The 20,193-nt window shown below is 46.6% G+C and overlaps 1 protein-coding gene across 4 annotated transcripts in view; it reads left to right on the top strand.

Annotated features, from left to right (window-relative positions):
• PDZD2 (PDZ domain containing 2) overlaps positions 1 to 20,193 on the top strand; it is a 498,374-nt gene that overhangs the window by 148,536 nt on the left and 329,645 nt on the right. For all 4 annotated transcript variants that reach the window (XM_017889458.1, XM_017889456.1, XM_017889457.1 and 1 more), the window contains exon 2: positions 10,261 to 11,096. In XM_017889458.1, the coding sequence (XP_017744947.1) occupies positions 10,621 to 11,096 (476 nt within the window). In that variant the 5' untranslated portion in view covers positions 10,261 to 10,620. The remainder of the gene's footprint in view (positions 1 to 10,260; positions 11,097 to 20,193) is intronic.

The following is a 20,193-nucleotide window of genomic DNA, read 5'->3' as shown; positions in this document are numbered from 1 at the left end:
TTTTTTCTTTTTTTTTTTTTTTAGACAGTCTCGCTCTGTCGCCCAGGCTGAAGTGGAGTGACTGGATCTCGGCTCACTGCAAGCTCCGCTTCCTGGGTTCACGCCATTCTCCTGCATCAGCCTCCCAAGTAGCTGGGACTAGAGGCGCCCGCCACCTCGCCTGGCTAGTTTTTTTTTTTTTTGTATTTTTTAGTAGAGACGGGGTTTCACCATGTTAGCCAGGATGGTCTTGATCTCCTGACCTCGTGATCCGCCCGTCTCGGCCTCCCAAAGTGCTGGGATTACAGGCTTGAGCCACCGCACCCGGCCGCTTTCACTTTTTTAAGGGGCAGACACATGCTCTGTATTTTTTGGCAACCCTCAAATCGAGGTCGGAACTCAGTAATAACTGCACATTGGGAAAGTAGCAGGGCTGAAGTTGAAGGACTCAGGATTATGTTCAGGGCCTTGAATCTGAGGGTGAAAAGTGAATGAAAGCAATATATTCACTAAGGATTTTATTCCGCTATAACAGAATATCTAATTAACAGGGCTTAGACAAGATAGGTGCCTGTTTTTCTCTCATGTAATAAGAAGTCTGGAGGTATGGCTGCTCAAGGTCACAAGATGGTTGCTAAAGCTCCAGCCATCGCATATGCATTCTAAGCAAGAAAAAGGGAAAAGAGACTCCATATAAAAGGAGCCTGCCTGGATGCCTCTCCCAACAACTTCATGGGCCAGGACTGTATCTTATGTCCACTCCTCTCTGAAACTGCTTTCTGGCTGGGCACTTGCTCCTCAAACACAGGTAGGTTTCTGTTAATAAGGAAAAAGCCAGCAGGACACTCTGTAGGGAGCTAGCATTCTCTGCCACAGTCCCCTTCTTTGGTTACTGAGACATACCCTTCTTTCCATTCAAGGCATAGGCCAAGGGAGGTGGCACCCAAGCCTCATCCAGGTGGCATTTCCAGACTAGAGCCCCAGACCTCTGGGTGTTATGTGGTCTTCTCCATCAGCGCTAGATAGGGCTCCCTGTGAGCAATCTTTGGTATCCCCAAGATACAATACTGGAAAGGGTGTAAAATAACTACAATAAAAACTTCCGGGCTGGGCGCAGTGGCTCAATGCCTGTAGTGCCAGCACTTTGGGAGGCCGAGGTGAGTGGATCACCTGAGGTCAGGAGTTTGAGACCAGCCTGGCCAACATGGTGAAACCCTGTCTCTACTAAAAATACAAAACTAGCCAGGTGTGGTGGTGGGCGCCTGTAATGTCAGCTACTTGGGAGGCTGAGGCAAAAGAATCACTTGAATCTGGGAAGTGGAGGTTGCAGTGAGCTGAGATTGCACCACTGCATTCCAGCCTGGGCAACAAGAACAAAACTCCTCCAAACAACAACAAAAAAATCCATTTATAAAAGGAGAGATGGAAAATACCATGGTCACTGTCCATAGCTATGACCAAATCCTGCTGGCCAAGAATAGCAAGGGTCCTCACTCTGGCCACCCCTTGCTCTGGTGGAAGGAACTCCTTGTTTATGGCCTTCCATGGCCCTTGCCTCTTACTGGGAGGTCCTTTTTTTTTTTTTTTTTTTTTTGAGATGGAGTCTCACTCTGTCGCCAGGCTGGAGTGCAGTAGTGCAATCTCGGCTCACTGTAACCTCCGCCTCCTGGGTTCAAGTGATTCTCCTGCCTCAGCCTCCCGAGTAGCTGGGACTACAGGCACCCGCCACCACGCCTGGCTAATTTTGTATTTTTAGTAGAGACGGGGTTTCACCATGTTGGCCAGGCTGGTCTCAATCTCTTGACCTCAGGTGATCCTCCCACCTTGGCCTCCCAAAGTGCTGAGATTACAGGCGTGAGCCACTGTGCCCAGCCCCGGGAGGTCATTCCTCATTCACTGCCCACCATGGCCACTTTTGTGACGGGCACAGGAAGGACACCTTTTCTGGGGGCTGAACACTTTTTGAAGTCTACTCGATGTCAATTGCTGGTGAGAAAGAGGGAGAGGAAGAGTTGCAAGGTTGCTGTAGAGATTTAACCATCCCAGGCTGTTGTGGACCAGGGTTGGAGTTTTTTTTAAGGTATCTAGTCTGTGTGTTTCTGATCAATTCCTTATGATTTGACTCCTTTACTTTTTAACTTAGAATCCGCCCCCATCTCTCTAAATTTTAACTTAACATATACTACTTAATGTATGCTGCTGAGGACAGTTGAAACAATGGTTTCTGGTGGGTAATCACATTTTTGCCAACAGACTTACAAGCTCCAGCTAGTAGGATACCACTTGTCCGCTTGTGATACAGCTGATTTTTGTAACCCTGCAAGGGTTCATAATGTGGGCTTCCTAGGCAATTTAGATTGCAGACTCAATGTCAAGAGTGCCTTTCTAAGCAAAGTGATATTTCTCTTTATCTCTGATTGCTTACTGAGTTGAGGAGCTGTAGACTTTGCTGAGAGTGAAAAAGCACCTACTGGCCAGGTACGTTGGCTCACACCTGTAATCCCAGCACTTTGGGAGGCCGAGGTGGGCAGATCACCTGAGGTCAGGAGTTCGAGACCAGCCTGACCAATATGGAGAAACCCCGTCTCTACTAAAAATACAAAATTAGCCGAGCATGGTGGCGCATGCCTGTAATCCCAGCTACTCGGGAGGCGAAGGCAAGAGAATTGCTTGAACCCGAGAGGCGGAGGCTGTGGTGAACCTAGATCGCCCCATTGCACTCCAGCCTGGGCAACAAAAGAGAAACTCCGTCTCAAAAAAAAAAAAAAAAAAAAAAAAGGTTAAAAAAGAAAAGCACCTACCAATATTCTAAATTTTTCTTACCATTTTTCCTAACTGCGCAACCTCAGTCAACATGTAAATGACTTTGCAACATCCAGCAGTAGGCAATTTGACCAGATACTTCACGTTTAACAGCTAAGGTCAACACTTTCCAGTCTGCAACTTTCAAGTCCTTAACATCTGCTTCCTGACCTCTCTTGCTCATCTAATTCCATATTATAAGTTCTCTGAATTCTGTGTTTGGGGTGTAATTCAGACAATTGGTTGGATTGGTAAAATCCAGATAGTGGTGACTTAACAACACAGGGGTTTTTTCCTCTCATTTCTGCTCTTTCCTGAAGGAATGTTGGTGTAACCCTACCAACACAATTTCCTCTTTCATCCCATTGGCCAGAATTATGTTGTATAGCTATCCGTACCTCCAAGAGAGACTGCACTTTAGTTTAATTCATTGCCACTCCCAACAAAATAAAGGAAGAGAGAATGAATATCAGCTAGAGAGCCACACGCTTCTGACACAAACTACATGTTTATCATATGAGGCCCATGCATGGCTGAGGAGCAGGGACCACCAGGCTGTGTTGCTGGCCTGGGTAAGTCAGGTATAGTTCAGGGGGCAAGATCATCAGAAGCAGGCAAGCAGCAGGCTGATGTACAAGGAGCAAAGCCAAGTCCAGTGGGTCTCGGTGCTAGTCCTGGCTCTGTTACTTAAGAACTGTGAGACCTTAGTTTGCCATTTTGATTCTATTATTATGGGTTTCTTTGTTTTGTTTTGTTTTGTTTTGTTTTGTTTTGTTTTGTTTTGTTTAGACAGAGTCTCGCTCTGTGGCCCAGGCTGGAGTGCAGTGGCACAATCCCAGTTCACTGCAACTTCCGCCTCCTGAGTTCAAGCAATTCTCATGCCCCAGCCTCCCAAGTAGCTGGGATTACAGGTGTACACCACCATGCCCAGCTAATTTTATATTTTTAGTAGAGACAGGGTTTCACTGTGTTGCCCAGGCTGATCTCGAATTTCTGACCTCAGGTGATCTGCCCACCTTAGCCTCCCAAAGTGCTGGGATTACAGGCGTGAACCACTGCACCCAGCCTTTGATTCCATTATTTATCTTGGCCTATAAAAGGGAGAACAGTGTCTCCTGCAGCACCGCTGTGGCAGTTAAATAAGGTAATCCGTGGAAGGTGCTTATTTATTTTATTTTATTATTATTATTTTGAGACAGTCTTACTCTGTCTCGCCCAGGCGAGAGTGCAGTGGTGTGATCTCAGCTCACTACAGCCTCTACCTCCCCGGTTCAAGCAGTTCTCCTGCCTCAGCCTCCCTAGTAGCTGGGATTACAGGTGTGCGCCACCACAGCCAGTTAATTTTGTATTTTTAGTAGAGATGGGGTTTCACCATGTTGGCCAGGCTGCTCTTGAACTCCTGACCTCAGGTGATCCGCCCACCTTGGCTTCACAAAATGCTGGGATTACAGGCGTGAGCCACCGGGGGCCGGCCAAAGGTGCTTATTTAGAACAGTGTCTCGCCGGGCATGGTGGCTCAAGACCTGTAATCCCAGGTCAGGAGATCGAGACCATCCTGGCTAACCCGGTGAAACCCCGTCTCTACTGAAAAATACAAAAAACTAGCCAGGCGAGGTGGCGGGCGCTTGTAGTCCCAGCCACTTGGGAGGCTGAGGCAGGAGAATGGCATAAACCCGGGAGGCGGAGCTTGCAGTGAGCTGAGATCCGGCCACTGCACTCCAGCCTGGGCGACAGAGCAAGACTCCCTCTCAAAAAAAAAAAAACAAAAAAACAAAAAAAACAGTGTCTCACACACAGTTATGCTCAGAAAGCATTAGCCAATGTTGGTAAAATACAGCCAGATACCCTTGTTTTATAAAGTGGTTGTGAGGATTGTGGGGTGGGGGTTGAGGGGAGAGAAGAAGAAAACAAGGAAGCTCCTAGCACAGTGGGAGCACTTCCCCCTCATTTCTTCTGTAGCTACATCTGTCCTCTTTCATCCTTGGGCAGCCAGGCAAGTCTGCACCTCAGGGCCTTTGCACTTGCAGTTCCCTCTGCCTAGAACAACCTTCCCACAGATATTCTTGTGGCTCAGTGTCTCACTTCATTCCGGACTTGTTATTGAGCAAGAGAGGCTGACTGCCCCATGCACGAGAAAAGCTTTATATTGGCCAGGTGCAGTGGCTCATGCCTGTAATCCCAGCACTTTGGGAGGCTGAGGCAGGTGGATCACTTGAAATTAGGAGTTCGAGACCTGCCTGGCCAACATGACAAAACCCCATCTCTGCTAAAAATACAAAAACTTAGCTGGGTATGGTGGCCTGCGCCTGTAAGTGCAGCTACTCGGGAGACTGAGGCATGAGAATCGCTCGAACCTGGGAGGCGGAGGTTGCAGTGAGCTGAGATCGCGCCATTGCACTCCAGCCTGGGCAACAGAGTAAGACTGTCTCAAAAAAAATGTAAAAAGCTTTATATTGGAAGTTGAAGGAAACAGGAGGTCTGGAAAGTCCCTTGGCCATGTACAGTTGTCTCTTCGTGCTAACTCATGGGTTACGTGTGCAAATTTGAGTGGAGTTAATATGAAATGTGGTGGAAATTCAGGCCGTGATTTCAGTGTGCTCATTCTATGCAAACTCCAGGTGGCCATATTAGTTTGAAGCAATTTCAGCCAGTTCTTAAAGCTCATGTTCAGGGAGTTTTAGTGTTTCAGCAAGTTACTTTTTTAAAAAAAATCTGTCATCCTACCAACACAAAAATATCTGTTATTGGTTTCTTTAACTCTTTGGGGCACAATTTCAGTCTCTCAAATGTCACCTTCTCACTATCCTGTGACATTACCATAGTTACCATCACAGTTCTGTCACCATCTGACATCATAGTATTTTGCATTTGTTTAATGAGTCACCATCTTCAGAACACAGGCTTCCTGAAACTTTGTAGGAACATTGTTTTGTTCAGGACCCAGCACATGATAGACACTCAGTGAATATTTGTTGAATGAATTAATAGTAGATATTTAATCATAGTTGGTTTCTTTTTTTTTTTTTTTTTTTTTTTTTTTTTTTTTGAGGAGTCTCTCTCTGTCGCCCAGGCTGGAGTGCAGCGGTGCAGTCTTGGCTTACTGCAAGCTCTGCCTCCCAGGTTCACGCCATTCTCCTGCCTCAACCTCCCGAGTAGCTGGGACTACAGGCGCCCGCAACCATGCCTGGCCACTTTTTTGTATTTTGTTTAGTAGAGACAGGGTTTCACCATGTTGGCCAGGCTGCTCTCGAACTCCTCACCTCAGGTGATCTGCCCACCTCGGCCTCCCAAATTGCTGGGATTACAGGCGTGAGCCATCACGCCTGACCCGTGGTTGGTTTATTTTAAATTTTTTTTTATTTTAATTTTGTGGGTACATAGCAGGTGTACACAAAGTTGGTTTCCTTTTAAAATTATAGCATTTTCTAAAAGTGAGAAGGGGAACCCAGCCCAGAGCATAGGAAGATTAGGTGAAGGTCGAGGAACTTGGAATTTAGCAGAGGTCAGAATAGGAGAACGTCCAGAATCCAGGACATGTGGAAGGGAGAGCTAGTACATGACAGCCCGGTGTGAATCTGATTTTAAGGCAAGGTCTAGATAAACCAGAGGATCCTTTTATACCCCCAGCCACATTAAGGATCTAGGCTCTGAATTTTGGGTGACCCTCGGCCTATAGGAGATGATTAGCTTCAGTTAGTTCATTGGTTCTCAACCCTTTTATCGTCTTCACATCCCTGCCTGGAGAAAAATTAAATTTAACTTCTCTGTAACATGAGAAAATACTAAGGAATAAGATTTTGTCGGGTAGGATTGAGCTTTGGTAGGAGGAGGAGGGGTCTGCTAACCATTACAGCATCTAAGACTTTTTTGCCTCCCTCATCTACTTTTCACCCCCTTGTGAGTAATGTCACCTACTGAGAATGCATGGCTTAGCTGAGACAGTATACAAGAAAATTGGTAGATTTTAACACCATATCAGTAAATTATCTCAGTAACAGAAGCATTTATTTTGAATGCTAAGGCTGTCAGCTTCAAGTGACTCAAAATTAATTTAAATTATCACAGCTATTTGCTTGAGATGGGAATCTAATTGGAGAATTATTTATGATACACAAAAGTGGACGGGGCTGCTGCAGTGAACCACTATGTCCAAAAATTGTGCTCACTGTTGAGATGGATTGATCTTCAAGATGGGAAGTTTGTAGGCCTCTGCACAGACCAGCCATCCAGGGAGGTCAGTATTTGTAACTGCAGATTGCTGTTCTGTATCTTCTCTGAGCCAATGTTTTGCTCACTGAAGTGTTTTATTGGATGTTGTGGAAGAACCACACTTTTCATAGTATTGCAACATCGTCTGTCTTTTCTTATGCCCTGAATCATCTCAAATCATTGCAAGTGGATATTGATGCTTCTAGTTCCCTTGTTTATAGAAAAATCCCAGGAGAATGGGTTTATAGAATAAAGGACTAGAAGGATTACTGGAAAGCCCTCAAGTATAGGTATGGGATTGAAAGGCTGTGTAGCCCATGGACACCTAAGAATAAGACTAAGTGTCTTTGAGGGTGTCCGTGTATTTCCAACAACTTTTCCTCTTCTGAAAACTGTCCCCCTGCCCCTGCCACCTTCTAGGGCCTGAGGGTGGGTTTCAGTGGCCCTATTGCTATCCTGCGGCCCCATCCCCTTGGCCAACAGTGATTGGACATCAGATTCGAGCTGAGCCAATCAGCTTCACTCACTTCCAATGTAGTAATTAATAACTGGAGTTGCAGAGAGTGGAAAACAACTCAAGGTAAAGTTTATTTTCGTTTAAAGTTTTGTTTAGTTTGATTTCGCTTTACCTTTTTTCTTTCGTTTTAAAGTCGTCAAAATTTTACAATGTAATTTATTGTAAGGATCGATGCTGTCTTTCAGGTTAGGGCGAGGGCAGCAATGCAGCCCCGTCCAGGATGGCGGAAAGTGAGGACGGGAAAGCTGTGGGGAACCCGGGGGAGCGTTCTCTCCCGGTCCTGCGCCTCTGCCCGCCGCCGGTCAACTTTTATTTCTTAGCAGGATGACTTTCTTTGCTACTCAATCCACACAGGAGATAGAATCATTCAAAAGTTCGTTAGTTCAAAAACTATGACTCCTGCCACACGGTAGAATCTAGGACTCTTTCAGAGTCGCAGTACTGAGGTCTCAGGGAAGAACCCTGATTGTTCCAGCTTGGGTGAGATGTCAGGCTCCGGACCACCCCCACGAAACTGGAGGCAGGGGGAGGCGGGGGTGGTGTTATCGTAGACCTAATACACACTAATTTCCATATATGTATCTCCCCACTAGACTATGAATTCCTTCAGGGCAAGGAATTTGCCTTATCGCTGGTATATAACCAGTGCCAAGTTCAAGAACTTGATATATGTTGGATAAATACTTGCTGAATAAATCAAATGAATGCAAATTGACACCAGGAAAACATTTCCTGCTACTCTTCAGTTTGGTTTTCCTTAATCAGACTTATTTAAATAGCATTTTGCCCAAGATATTTACTGGTTTTTTTTTTTTTTTTTTTTTTTTTGAGACAGAGTCTGGCTCTGTCGCCCAGGCTGGAGTGCAGTGGCACTATCTCGGCTCACTGCAAGCTCCGCCTCCCGGGTTCACTCCATTCTCCTGCCTCAGCCTCCCGAGTAGCTGGGACTACAGGCACCCACCACCACGCCCAGCTAATTTTTTTTTTTTGGTATATTTAGTAGAGATGGGGTTTCACCGTGTTAGCCAGGATGGTCTCAATCCCCTGACCTTGTGATCCTCCCGCCTCGGCCTCCCAAAGTGCTGGTGTTACAGGCGTGAACCACTGCACCTGGGCTGATATTTACTGTTTTTATATGTATGGAGCCATCTAAACTGTGACTAACATCTTGAATCACAGGCTGTTAAGATTTTAGTGTAAAGGGTCTTTTAAAATGTCTTATAAATTATTGGGAATCTGTGATGTGGTAGGTGCTATGTTGGCATAGTGAATATATTGATGGATAAGACAGTGACCAGCCTGGTCAACATGGTGAAACCCTGTCTGGGATTACAGGTGCCTGGGATTACAGGCGCCTGCCACCACATCCAGCTAGTTTTGTATTTTTAGTAGAGATGGGGTTTCACCATGTTGGCCAGACTGGTCTCCAACTCCTGACGTTGTGATCCTCCCGCCTCCCCCTCCCAAAGTGCTAGGATTACAGAAGTGAGCCACCGCACCCAGCCTTGCATTTCTTTTTAACAACCATGTGATTATATAGCAGATGATATCTGCTAAGCTTTTGATTTATTTGGAACTAATTAATAGCTGGCAATCAAGTTCTTTGGAAACTCAAAGCACGCTATATTGGAAATTTCTTTGTGGTTACTGAGTAATAAGGTCATTTATTATTGACATGGCTTCTGACACCTCTCCCATGCATTGTTATTCCTTGTTAAATCACTTCCTGAGAAGGCTGGAGAATGTTTTCCACCTTAGATGGCACAGTTGATATTGACTTTCTCTGGGAGAAAGTGAAGTTCAGAGAAGAGCGTGAAAGGGATCATTTTTCTATGTTTATGGAGAATGGAGGTGAAATTTTTCTTTGGTGGAGAAGGCGAGTTGGCAGTAGAATTCAATTAACCTTTCACTGGGGACCTAATGTGTGCCAGGCACCGTGCAGAATTCAGAGGGAGTGCGAGGCTCTAGCTCTGGTGGGAGCCACTGGCCCTGCTATCTGCTGACTGGTGTCACCACTGTATTCAATGTGTTTAAGAGCAAGGCAAAGAAGGCACCTGTCTTCCCATCCAGGCGTTTGGAGAAACATTTCTCTGGAGGGGATGGCTTTTAGGTTGGCCTGAAAATAAGTCAGTTTTAACCATTTACCAAAGGAAATGGAGAGAGGAGACTAAAGCCTGGGCTGCAAATAGCCGAACTTCCCTCTGAATCTACGTGATGGTGAAGTTTAGGAATGGTGTTGCCCTGGGACGGAGGCGGGATCTCTCCCTGGTGTTGATCGGATCTCTCTTCTCTGGGTAGTGTTGTCAGAACATATTTCTGGAATGGAGAGCCCTCCTGTATATGCTGCTGGGCTGACCAAGGCAAATCAACATAGATTTTCATTTTCTAGGAGTGTAAGATTTTAAATGTATGCAGATCCTTCCACAGCCTTCCATGGGGTCTTGTCACACAGCCTCCTGGTTGGATGTGAGTTTGATGGTATACTGGTGGGGGTTGTCTTGGCACAAGTCATCTGGTTTCTCTGCTGATCCGGGAAACTTCCTGGAGAAGGCCAGTGTTCCAGAGACGTCTGTCTGGGAGAGAGCCACATGGGGGAATGAGGAGGCGCTAGGTTCTTTGTTAGGTGTTAGGGTTTGTGCTTGGTGCCTGAAAAGTACACATGGTCCTTCTGTAACACAGGAAGCTATGTTTTCTAGGTGAGAAGGCTCCCTGTTGTAACTGGAGCTTTTTGTTTTTTCCTCTTCCTATCCCAGGTGTGAATGAGCCGAGGGAAGGACACACGGCCACTGCTGGAGGGATCCTCCATTCCCGTGTCACTTGCATGGGTCCTGCTGTGAAATGAACCCAGCAGGGACTTGCTAGACACTTCCTTCCTTCCCTCGTTGAGCACTCCAGCGCCATTGTTCCACAGTTGTTCTAATTGGGTCCTGTCTTCCTCCTGCCAAGGCAAACAGCATAGTCTCGAGTAGGTGTCCCTAGGCTCATCTGCCAGCCTGAACATGAACACAGGCAAAGCTGATGATGGCCAGGGATCCCAGGGGACGTGGGGCCCTGTGGGGTCCAGCCCCCAGGAGCAGGACCTCTCATGATGCTGGTGTCTGGGAGTGAGCACCATGCCCATCACCCAGGACAATGCTGTGCTGCACCTGCCCCTCCTCTACCAGTGGCTGCAGAACAGCCTGCAGGAGGGTGGGGACGGGCCGGAGCAGCGGCTGTGCCAGGCGGCCATCCAGAAGCTGCAGGAGTACATCCAACTGAACTTTGCTGTGGATGAGAGTACGGTCCCACCTGATCACAGTCCCCCCGAAATGGAGATCTGTACTGTGTACCTCACCAAGGAGCTGGGGGACACAGAGACTGTGGGCCTCAGTTTTGGGAACATCCCTGTTTTCGGGGACTATGGTGACAAGCGCAGAGGGGGCAAGAAGAGGAAAACCCACCAGGGTCCTGTGCTGGATGTGGGCTGCATCTGGGTGACAGAGCTGAAGAAGAACAGCCCAGCAGGGAAGAGTGGGAAGGTCCGACTGCGGGATGAGATCCTCTCACTGAATGGGCAGCTGATGGTTGGAGTTGATGTCAGTGGGGCCAGGTAAGTAGGGGGAATGCCTGCTGGCATGGGGGCTGGACACAGGAACCCGGTGGTTCCCGGATGCCTGATGTGCAGATCTGCAGCTACAGAGGTTTATGAATCCTGCCAGTAGGAAGCTGATGGCATAAGAAATGTCTCATTTAAACCTCCTTATCCATTCAACACAGCATCACGTCTTCAATTGGAGCACCAAAGGCTGGGTCTTGGATGTGTTTTCATCTGCCTGTCCCATGTCACCTTAATCCCAGCAACCATGAGGCTCCCAGACTCACAATCGTGAAGCCCCACCCTGGAAGATCCACTTTGATCTTATCTGAATGTTTGTTGAATACTCTTGAGCATATTTCTGTTTTCTGTTTCATATTTCTGGCCACCCATCACTATATTAAGTTATTGGACTGTCTTGGTGTTTCCCAGGTGAATCGGGGAACAAGACCCCAAGGGCCCCAAGACCATTCTCAGGTTCAGTGATTAACTAGGACTCACATACTCAGAAAAGCAGTCATGTTTCTAGTTCCAATTCATTACACTGAAAGGACACAGATAAACATCAGCAAATGTAAAAGACACAGAGAGTAGAGTCCAAGAGCCCAGGCAGAAGCTTCCAGTTGTCTCTCCCGGTGGAGTTGTGCAGACAGTGCTCGGTTCTCCCAGCAATGATGTTTGACACCAACCAGGGATGCTCACTCGAATCTTGGTGTCCAAGGTTTTTTCTTGGGAGTGGGTCATATAAGCATGGAGTACCTGTGTGGTTGACCTTAGCTACTCCTCTCCAGTCTCTCCAGAGGTCAAACTAATGCCACATGACCCAAGTCTTCCACCATAAGTCGCTTTCTTAGCATAAACTCTCTGGCAAGGCCAAATACCCCCAGGTATACAAAGACACTCTTGTCAAGCAGGATATTCTAAGGGGTTAGATCCTACCTCCCAGGAGCCAGTCCTTTCTTTGGAATGCACGTGGTCTCAATACCCAACCCCTGGTGAGTTAACCCTTCACTACACATCAGGGTTTTCATGATAGGTATATAGGAAAGACATGGGAAAGAGAATTTGAGGATATTCTGAGTGAGATCCATGAATTTTGTCAAGCTTTCAGGGGCTCCTGGGAGTAAGGCTCCTATGTCCTAGAAGGAGAGAGTGGCCACCTTGAGAAACATAGTGACCTTTGGATGATGGAGACATCTCATCCAAGGCGACTCTGCAAGGAGAGAACCAGAGCAGAAATACCTTGACCTTAATCTTCATCCTCCCTCCAGTGTCAGAGCCTTCCATCAGTGGAAACCAGCCTGAAGCCAGGGACAGGGGAGTCCATTGATTTGTCTATATGTGTCAGTGCCCTGGTGCAAAGTGCAGGTTAGAGAAGAATGGAGATTGGATGTGGAGGGTCAACAAGAAGTCACTGGGCACATGCAACATGGTCCAAATTCAAATGATCCAGTACATGGAAAGGACATAGCACAGAGCTGGCTGGCAGGTGTGAGGAATTTTGCAGTAGACATTCTCACCAGTATTTCCTTTGGTTTGCCCCTTCAACTGCAGAGATGCTTTTAGCCAATGGCTACGTGCCTGACTGGTTGTTACTGGGAAGATCTACTCATTTTCAAGGAGGGATGAAATGATTTTATTTGGGATTAGAGATTGTTCTCAGAAAAGGAGCAAGGCTGACCACCACCAGGCTCAAGATGCTACAAGGAGTTGACAGAGTGACTCAGGTTCCTGGAGGCTGGGTCCAGGCTTAGAAGTGGGGATTGCCGTGGAGCTGGAGATAGTCCTTTGAAAGTGGTCCCTAAGAGCCCCTACCGTTTGCAGCTGTCTGGTTGGAAAGAAGCTGATTTGGATAGAGAGGTAGAAGGAAGATCAGGGAGGGGCCATCCAGCAGGAGGACGAAGTAGTCAGGAGCTCCAGCTCCAGAAGAGATAACTGGGGCTGCCTCCTTGGGTTCCCTTTACTAGCTGGTTGATCTTGGGAAAATTATACCTCTTAGCCTCAGATGCCCCATCTGTGAAGTGGGACTCTTAAGACTATTGATGCCAATGACTAAATGATGAAATAGAACATATAAAGGGGTTAGCACTATGTCTATTAAGTACTCTTTATGTATTAATATCATCATTACTACCATAATGGAGAGTGTTTGGGAGTTGCTGGAACCTTTGGGAGGCAAAGTTTTCTTTCCCAGCCTCTGAAAACCTATCTACCCCTGGGATGAGATGACTTTCCAGCTACCAATGGAAGATTCCTTGATGTTTTCATTCACTTGTTAGGGGAGTGATAGGATGATGCCCAGTTTTGCAAAGAAAGAAGATTAAGAACAATAGAAGGGTGACGGGCCAGGGTCATGACAGAAGGTGGAACGTAGAACTAGAATCTTTATTGAAGCTCTGAAGAAGGATCACATGTGTTGTGACGGAGGGAGCAGTGGACTAGTTTTGGGATTCCAGGTTCTCTCCAAGGTCTTCTAGCAACTAGCTTTGAGACCCTGGGTAAGTTTGTTGGGATGGTGGTATTGGGGTGGGAGGGAGGTTCGCTGTGGCTGCCTATGCTGAAATACTAGGGGTGAATCTGTGAAACACTTTTTTATCTATCTGGGCTAGGATTGTTGTTCCAGAAGCCCATAGAGGTTTAGCAGTGTTCCTGTGATGCCACAGTGATAACTGTCAGAGCCGAGGCTCAGGCTCTGTCTCTGACTCCCAGCCGAATGTCCGATTTGATGCGCCACTCCACTTCTGGGCACTCCGAAAGAGATGCTTGGATGGGTGTGGCCTGTTGGTATCTGGACTCAAATAGCTGAAGCTGAGGAGCTTAGGAAATAGGAATAGCAGAAAATGTCAGGGAATAGATCAGTGGGATTCATAATTGTTGCAACTGGCTGTTCCATAACGTACTTGAGATTTGTTTTAATCACGTATGGTAAGAGACACAGACATGAAATGGCCATCACGAAGTCTGAGATCTGTAGAAACAGGAGGCATACCACACCACACAGGGCTACACAGGGAAGTGCAGGGGTCAGTGAGGAGGCAGAGAAGAGAGAGGACAGCATAGCCCAGAGCCTTTATTTTATTTTTTATTTTTTTGTTACAGACAGCATCTTAACTCTTATCACCCAGGCTGGAGTGCAGAGCCACAATCGTAGCTCACTGCAGCCTTGAACTCCTGGGCTCAGAGGATCCTCCCACCTTAGCCTCTCTAGTAACTATGTCTACAGGTGTGCACCACTGCATCTGGCTTTTCTTTTTTTTCTTTTTTTGTAGAGATGGTACCTTACTATGTTGCCCAGGCTGGTCTCAAACTCCTGACCCCAAGTGATCCCCCCCACGTCATCCTCCAAAAGTGTTAGGATTACAGGTGTGAACCACTGCACCCAGCTCCATAGGCTTTATGGAGGTTTTCATGGGAAGGAAAAGAGGAGGCAGGGTAGGTGGCTGAGTGTGCTTAGGATTGGATAGTTTGAATAATTTCAGTAGGCTCCGGACTATATGGGTGGTCCTTAGTTGTCCAGATGTCTGGCCCTGGAGTGATCTGAGGCAGGGAGAATATTGGCTTGGTGTGTGAGTTTGATAAAGGAGATAATTGGGTATGGCTCTGGGTTGGTTGGTTTGTATGTTAAAGCTCTACTCACAAGGGAGTCCTTTGCTATCTCTAGGAATCAGCTACCCTTGGGAGGAGCAGCCTGTCCACTTTCAAGACTCCAAATGTCAGAGCATCAAGAATACAGAAAATAGGGGCAAGGTAGCTCACACCTGTAATTTCAGCACTTCGGGAGCCCGAGCCAGGAAGATTGCTTGCTCCCAGGGGTTCGAGACCAGCCTGGGCGACATGGCAAGGCCCCGTTTCTTAAAAAAAAAAGAAAAAAAAATTAATTAGCTGGGCATGGTGGTGCGCACCTGTAGTCCCAGCTACTCGAGAGGCTGAGGTGGGAGGATTGCTTAAGCCCAGGAGGTCGAGGCTGCAGTGAGCCATGTTTGCACCACTGTACTCCAGCCTGGGTAACACGGCAAGACTCTGCCTCCAAAAAAAAAAAAAAAGAGGATACAGAAAATAACATATAATGAAAACACTGGGCTTCTGGAAACCTTCCACAGCTGAGGAAGTAAAATCTCGTTTAGTGGTCAACAGTCATGACTTTGAAGTTCCTTTCTGTGTTGATGCAGCCGTGTGTGTGCTAGACGATGAAAAGCCAGGTTAAAGAGGGTGTATCCTGAAGCCACTGAGATGTAGTAGTAGGAGAAGGGGGAAGGCCAAGACCTATTGCTTGGTCTTCATGAAAGAGAGCTTGAAATTGAATCAAGTAATGAGGCACGGAATCCTCAAGTCCTGGGCTCCGTTTGCCTCATAACAATCAAGGAGTTAACAAGACAGACTAGCTTGATTTTTCACTCCCTAGTTCTCTTGAATAATTGCAAGAATTACCATTTATTGAGCAGTTTCTACGGTAGAGGATGTCTGCCAGGCACTATCTCATTTAATAGCGACCACAATTCCATAAAGGACAGCCTTTGATGAGAAACCCTGGCTGTATATGACTTGCCCACGGTCACCTAAGTAAGAGGCAAAAGCAGATTTGAACTCAAGTCCTTCTGGCTCCCTTGTCTGTATTCCTAACCACTGCTTTGTACTACCTCAACTTCTGCACCAGATCTGTACTTTGATCCTTGTGCGATCTGGTGCATAATTTCATGGATGGCTTAGATCTTCATAAAATACCTCCTCAGTATAATCGAAAACACCAGGGAAGAAAATGACTTAAGAAGAGCAAACTATACGGCTTCTTTTCTACCTGCCCAAACTGACAAGGAAAACAAGCCCCCTGCCTCATCTTATGCAGGCAAGTCCGGCCAGATGTGGTGGCTCATGCCTATAATCCCAGCACTTTGGGAGGCTGAGGCGGGTTGGTCACCTGAAGTCAGGAGTTTGAGACCAGCCTGGCCAACATGGCAAAACCCTGCCTCTACTAAAAATACAAAAAATTAGCCAGGTGGCACATATCTGTAATCCCAGCTACTCGGGAGGCTTAGGCAGGAGAATCACTTGAACCCAGGAGGTGGATGTTGCAGTGAGCCAAGATTGTACCACCATTGCACTCCAGCCTGGGCAACAGAGCAAGACTCTATCTCAGAATAAATAAAATAAAACAAAAGGAAGCCCAATTGTAATATAGGCTCCTTTTGGCAAACTTAGCTCTAGCCAGAGCTTCAGGACTAGAAGCACTTTGCAATGTAGGCAGTAGGGAGTTGAAAGTATTTTAAATGTTCTCAAAATGTTCTTTGTCACTCTTTGACTGTTTCCTTCAATGCTAAATTTTCCCACCTACCTATGTGAATTTTGTCTTAAAAAGTGGTAAGTAGAAATTAAGAGTTCTGTGGAGACCCCAGTGTACCTCTCTGCCCCCAAGCAAATGGTTCCTCGGTTGATGGGTGCCTGTTCACTCTTACTTGTAAGCAGTGGCTTTCAGGGGTCAACACACCAACTTACCTGCCAGCATGATAAATGGTCCATACTAGCATGTACGGCTTGTCATATGAGGCACTCGCTTGCAGTCTGTTCTGCTCCCTGTCTGGAGTTTGATTTTGAATTCAAAATGACCTTAGATGATGTTACGGGTTGAATTATGTCCCCCCAAAATTCATATGTTGAAGTCCTAGCCCCCAGAATATGACCTTATTTAGAAATAGGGTCATTGCAGGAATAATTAGTTAAGATGAGGTCCTACCGGAGTAGGTTGGCTCCTGTTCCAGGATAACTGTTGTCTTTATAAAAAGGGCAAATTCGGACACAGACTCAAACGAGGAACACCATGTGTGATTGGAGTTATGCTGCTGAAAGCCAAGGAACGACCAGAAGGTAGGAGAGAGGCTTGGTACAGACCCTCTCCTAGCCTCTCCAAACTAGGGGAGCTTGGCCCTGCTGACACCTTGAGCTCCAGCGTCTCATCTTTAGAACTGTGACACAGTAAATCCCTGTTGCTTAAGCCTCCTGTGGTCACCCTAGAAAACTACTAGTAGAGGTGCCATTTTGTCCTTGTCATCTTATAGGAGTCCATTTTTCGGATGATTTCCTCCCTGACACTGGACACTTTAGAACACTGTGGATGTTTTTTTGATGAGGACACTCTGAGAACCATGTGTGTGTTAAGTGTGAAAGGAGCAGCTACAATATGTGGAAGATGAGGTCATGATTTGCTTATTTCAAAAGTTAGTTTAGGGTCGATTTGGAATGTCCATCCTTGGAGAAAGAACAAAAAATTCAAGGCCATGGGTTGACAGACCTTCTGTACCCCAGACCCGGTTTAGAGCCTAAACCTGTGACTGCCTCCCAATTACAGACCCCATTCCTGATTCCTACCTTCTCACTGGCTGACACTCCTGATCCCTAGAAACCCTGGGAAGACTTCATTCTTTTGAGTGGTAGCAGCTTCCTCCTGGTGGGAACTTCTAGAGAACTTTCTGGGAAGGGGAGGTACTCGTGGTGTTTGATGTCATGTGCCCCATCTTGAAGGCATAGCTGATAACTCATGGAGGAAAGTTTTTGTTTGTGAGCTCCATCACATCTGCTCTGGGGACTTTCTGGAATGTTCTACTTACTTGTTTGGTGCAGGGAGAACTGGGAAGGTTTTCTAGATTCGTTCCTACAAAGGAATACTTTGTAACTCCAGTCACTCCCTAGCTTTCTATAAGTAAACCAGATCTGTTCCCTAAGGACAGATTGTTCCAAATTGGTCGCAAAATATGGAATTAATTAAAACAAAACCCACACACCAAAACAGAAACAAATGTCTTTTCTGAAAAGTAAGTCTTTTCACTTAAAATGCATTTTTGCAGAATGTAAACTTTGGACGTCTTTGTATTTTTTTTTTTTTAAGACAGAGTTTCACTCTTGTTGCCCAGGCTGGAGTGCAATGGCACGATCTCGACTCACTGCAACCTCTGCCTCCTGGGTTTAAGTGATTCTGCTGCCTAAGCCTCCTGAGTAGCTGGAATTACAAGCGTCTGCCACCATGCCCTGCTAATTTTTTGTAGTTTTAGTAGAGACAGAGTTTCACTATGTTGGCCAGGCTGGTCTTGAACCTCTGACCTCAGGTGATCCACGTGCCTCAGCCTCCCGAAGTGCTAGGATTACAGGCATGAGCCACCGCACCTGGCCATCTTTGTACATTAATAAATGTGAGCACAGCACAGCACAAAGAACGCGGGCCTCAGAGAGGTGAGTCTGGCTTCTGGACCCACTTACTGACTGTGTGACGGGGGCAGTTGACCTCAGCCACAGGCTGTTGCTACTATTTCCGTAGAAGGATTGTTGAGTGGATGACAGATGATTTACCTAATGTACTGAATACAGCATCTGGCACATGGTAGATGTTCAGCCAGAGGTAACTTTTAACACCCACCCCGTCAGCCTCAGGCAACCTGGACCCAGAGCACAGCGTACACCTGAGAAAATCCCTTTGAGTTTGAGGGAGAGAGAAGAGCCTCAAACTCTGCCCTTTCACTCCACAGGGAAGACAAAGAATAATCTTTGGTCCAGACACTGGGGTTCATTCCAATATTGAGTGAGTGGCGTGGCACGGGGAGCCACCATTTGGAAGGGATGCTGGCACATGCAAGAACCGGGTCCCGGAGCCTGCAGGGACTGGCGGCACCTTTGAGTTCCTGGAGTGTGAGAAGTCTGTGTGGTCCCAGAAGAGGGGCCAGGATGCTGGGCTGGCAGGAGGGGGCTGGGGGGCTCAGGGCGACAGACCAATTGGTACAGAAGTATGACATGCTGTGAGGACCAGTGGAATGTCAGCCCTAGTCAGAAGTCACCTTCAGCACAGTACCCGCTTCCTTGAACTTGTATGTAAAATTAAATTTAGGGTTGTTGCAAGCTTAGGCTCTGGTTACCCATGGCAACCTTGAGTTCTGTCTGGATTATAGCAGATTTTAAACAGTGTCAAGAGGCTGCTAGAAGATGTTACTTGGAGAAATGACTGCAGGTAGTGATGTAGGTAGGAGATGGTAGAGAGAAAGAATTGCCAATTATAGCTTGATACTACAGTCTCTGGGGACATTTAGCATAAGGGTCCTGCCTACCTGAATATGCCCAAAGGTGCCTGATGCTCTATGCAGGACTGGATATACAGTAAGAGGTCATCATCACGATGACTTAGAGACATTAAGGAAAGGTGAAATTATACTCAGCTTGCTGTTTAAAAAGCCAGAGAAGCATGTAATACACTTTAGAAAGATTTCCCTTACATGTTAACAGGAAAACAAGTTTCAGCATTTACAATTCAATTATGTGGAAAACTTGCCATGTGGAACAGCCCATTCCCCAAGGATGAAGTGTAAATGAAGCATTACGGACTGTTTGTTTGTGACTCGCTTCATTCCTGACCCGCTTCATTCCTTTCAGACTGCTGCTGCACGTGCTGTTTCACTCCAAGACTTGGTTTCTGGAAGGTATCCCAGGGTTCATTCAAGTCCTGTTTTCTTATTGTACCAAAGTGGAAACTGAGGCTTCAGGAGGTGGTTTCCTGGGGTCAAGTATCATCTTAGAGAAGTCCGAGGCCTAGAATTCATACCCTCTGACTAAAATTCTAGAACTTTTTCTTTAACATCATAAATAACAATTAATGAGGCCGGGCGCAGTGGCTCAAAGCCTGTAATGCCAGCAGTTTGGGAGGTCGAGGTGGGTGGATCACTTGAGGTCAGGAGTTCGAAACCAGCCTGGCCAACACAGTGAAACCCCATCTCTACTAAAAATACAAAAAATTAGCTGGGCGTGGTGGCACACGCACCTGTAGTCCCTGCTACTCAGGAGGCTGAGGCAGGAGAATCTCTTGAACCGGGAGGTGGAGGTTGCAGTGAGCCGAGATTGCACCACTGCACTCCAGCCTGGGCAACAAAGCAAGACTCCATCTCAAAAAATAATAATAATAATAATAATAATAATAAAAATAACTAATGAAATTAGGATGGTTTTTTAGCAGTTTATTATTTACATAAAAACATAGAATATCTATGAGTGGGCCGGGCGCAGTGGCTCAAGCCTGTAATCCCAGCACTTTGGGAGCCCGAGACGGGCGGATCACGAGGTCAGGAGATCGAGACCATCCTGG

This window comes from Rhinopithecus bieti, unplaced genomic scaffold (genome assembly GCF_001698545.2).
Source record: "Rhinopithecus bieti isolate Rb0 unplaced genomic scaffold, ASM169854v2 scaffold_17882, whole genome shotgun sequence".
NCBI lineage: Eukaryota > Metazoa > Chordata > Mammalia > Primates > Cercopithecidae > Rhinopithecus > Rhinopithecus bieti.
The sequence above is the reverse complement of the archived record's forward strand: the minus strand, read 5'-3'. Positions and strand labels throughout refer to the sequence as shown.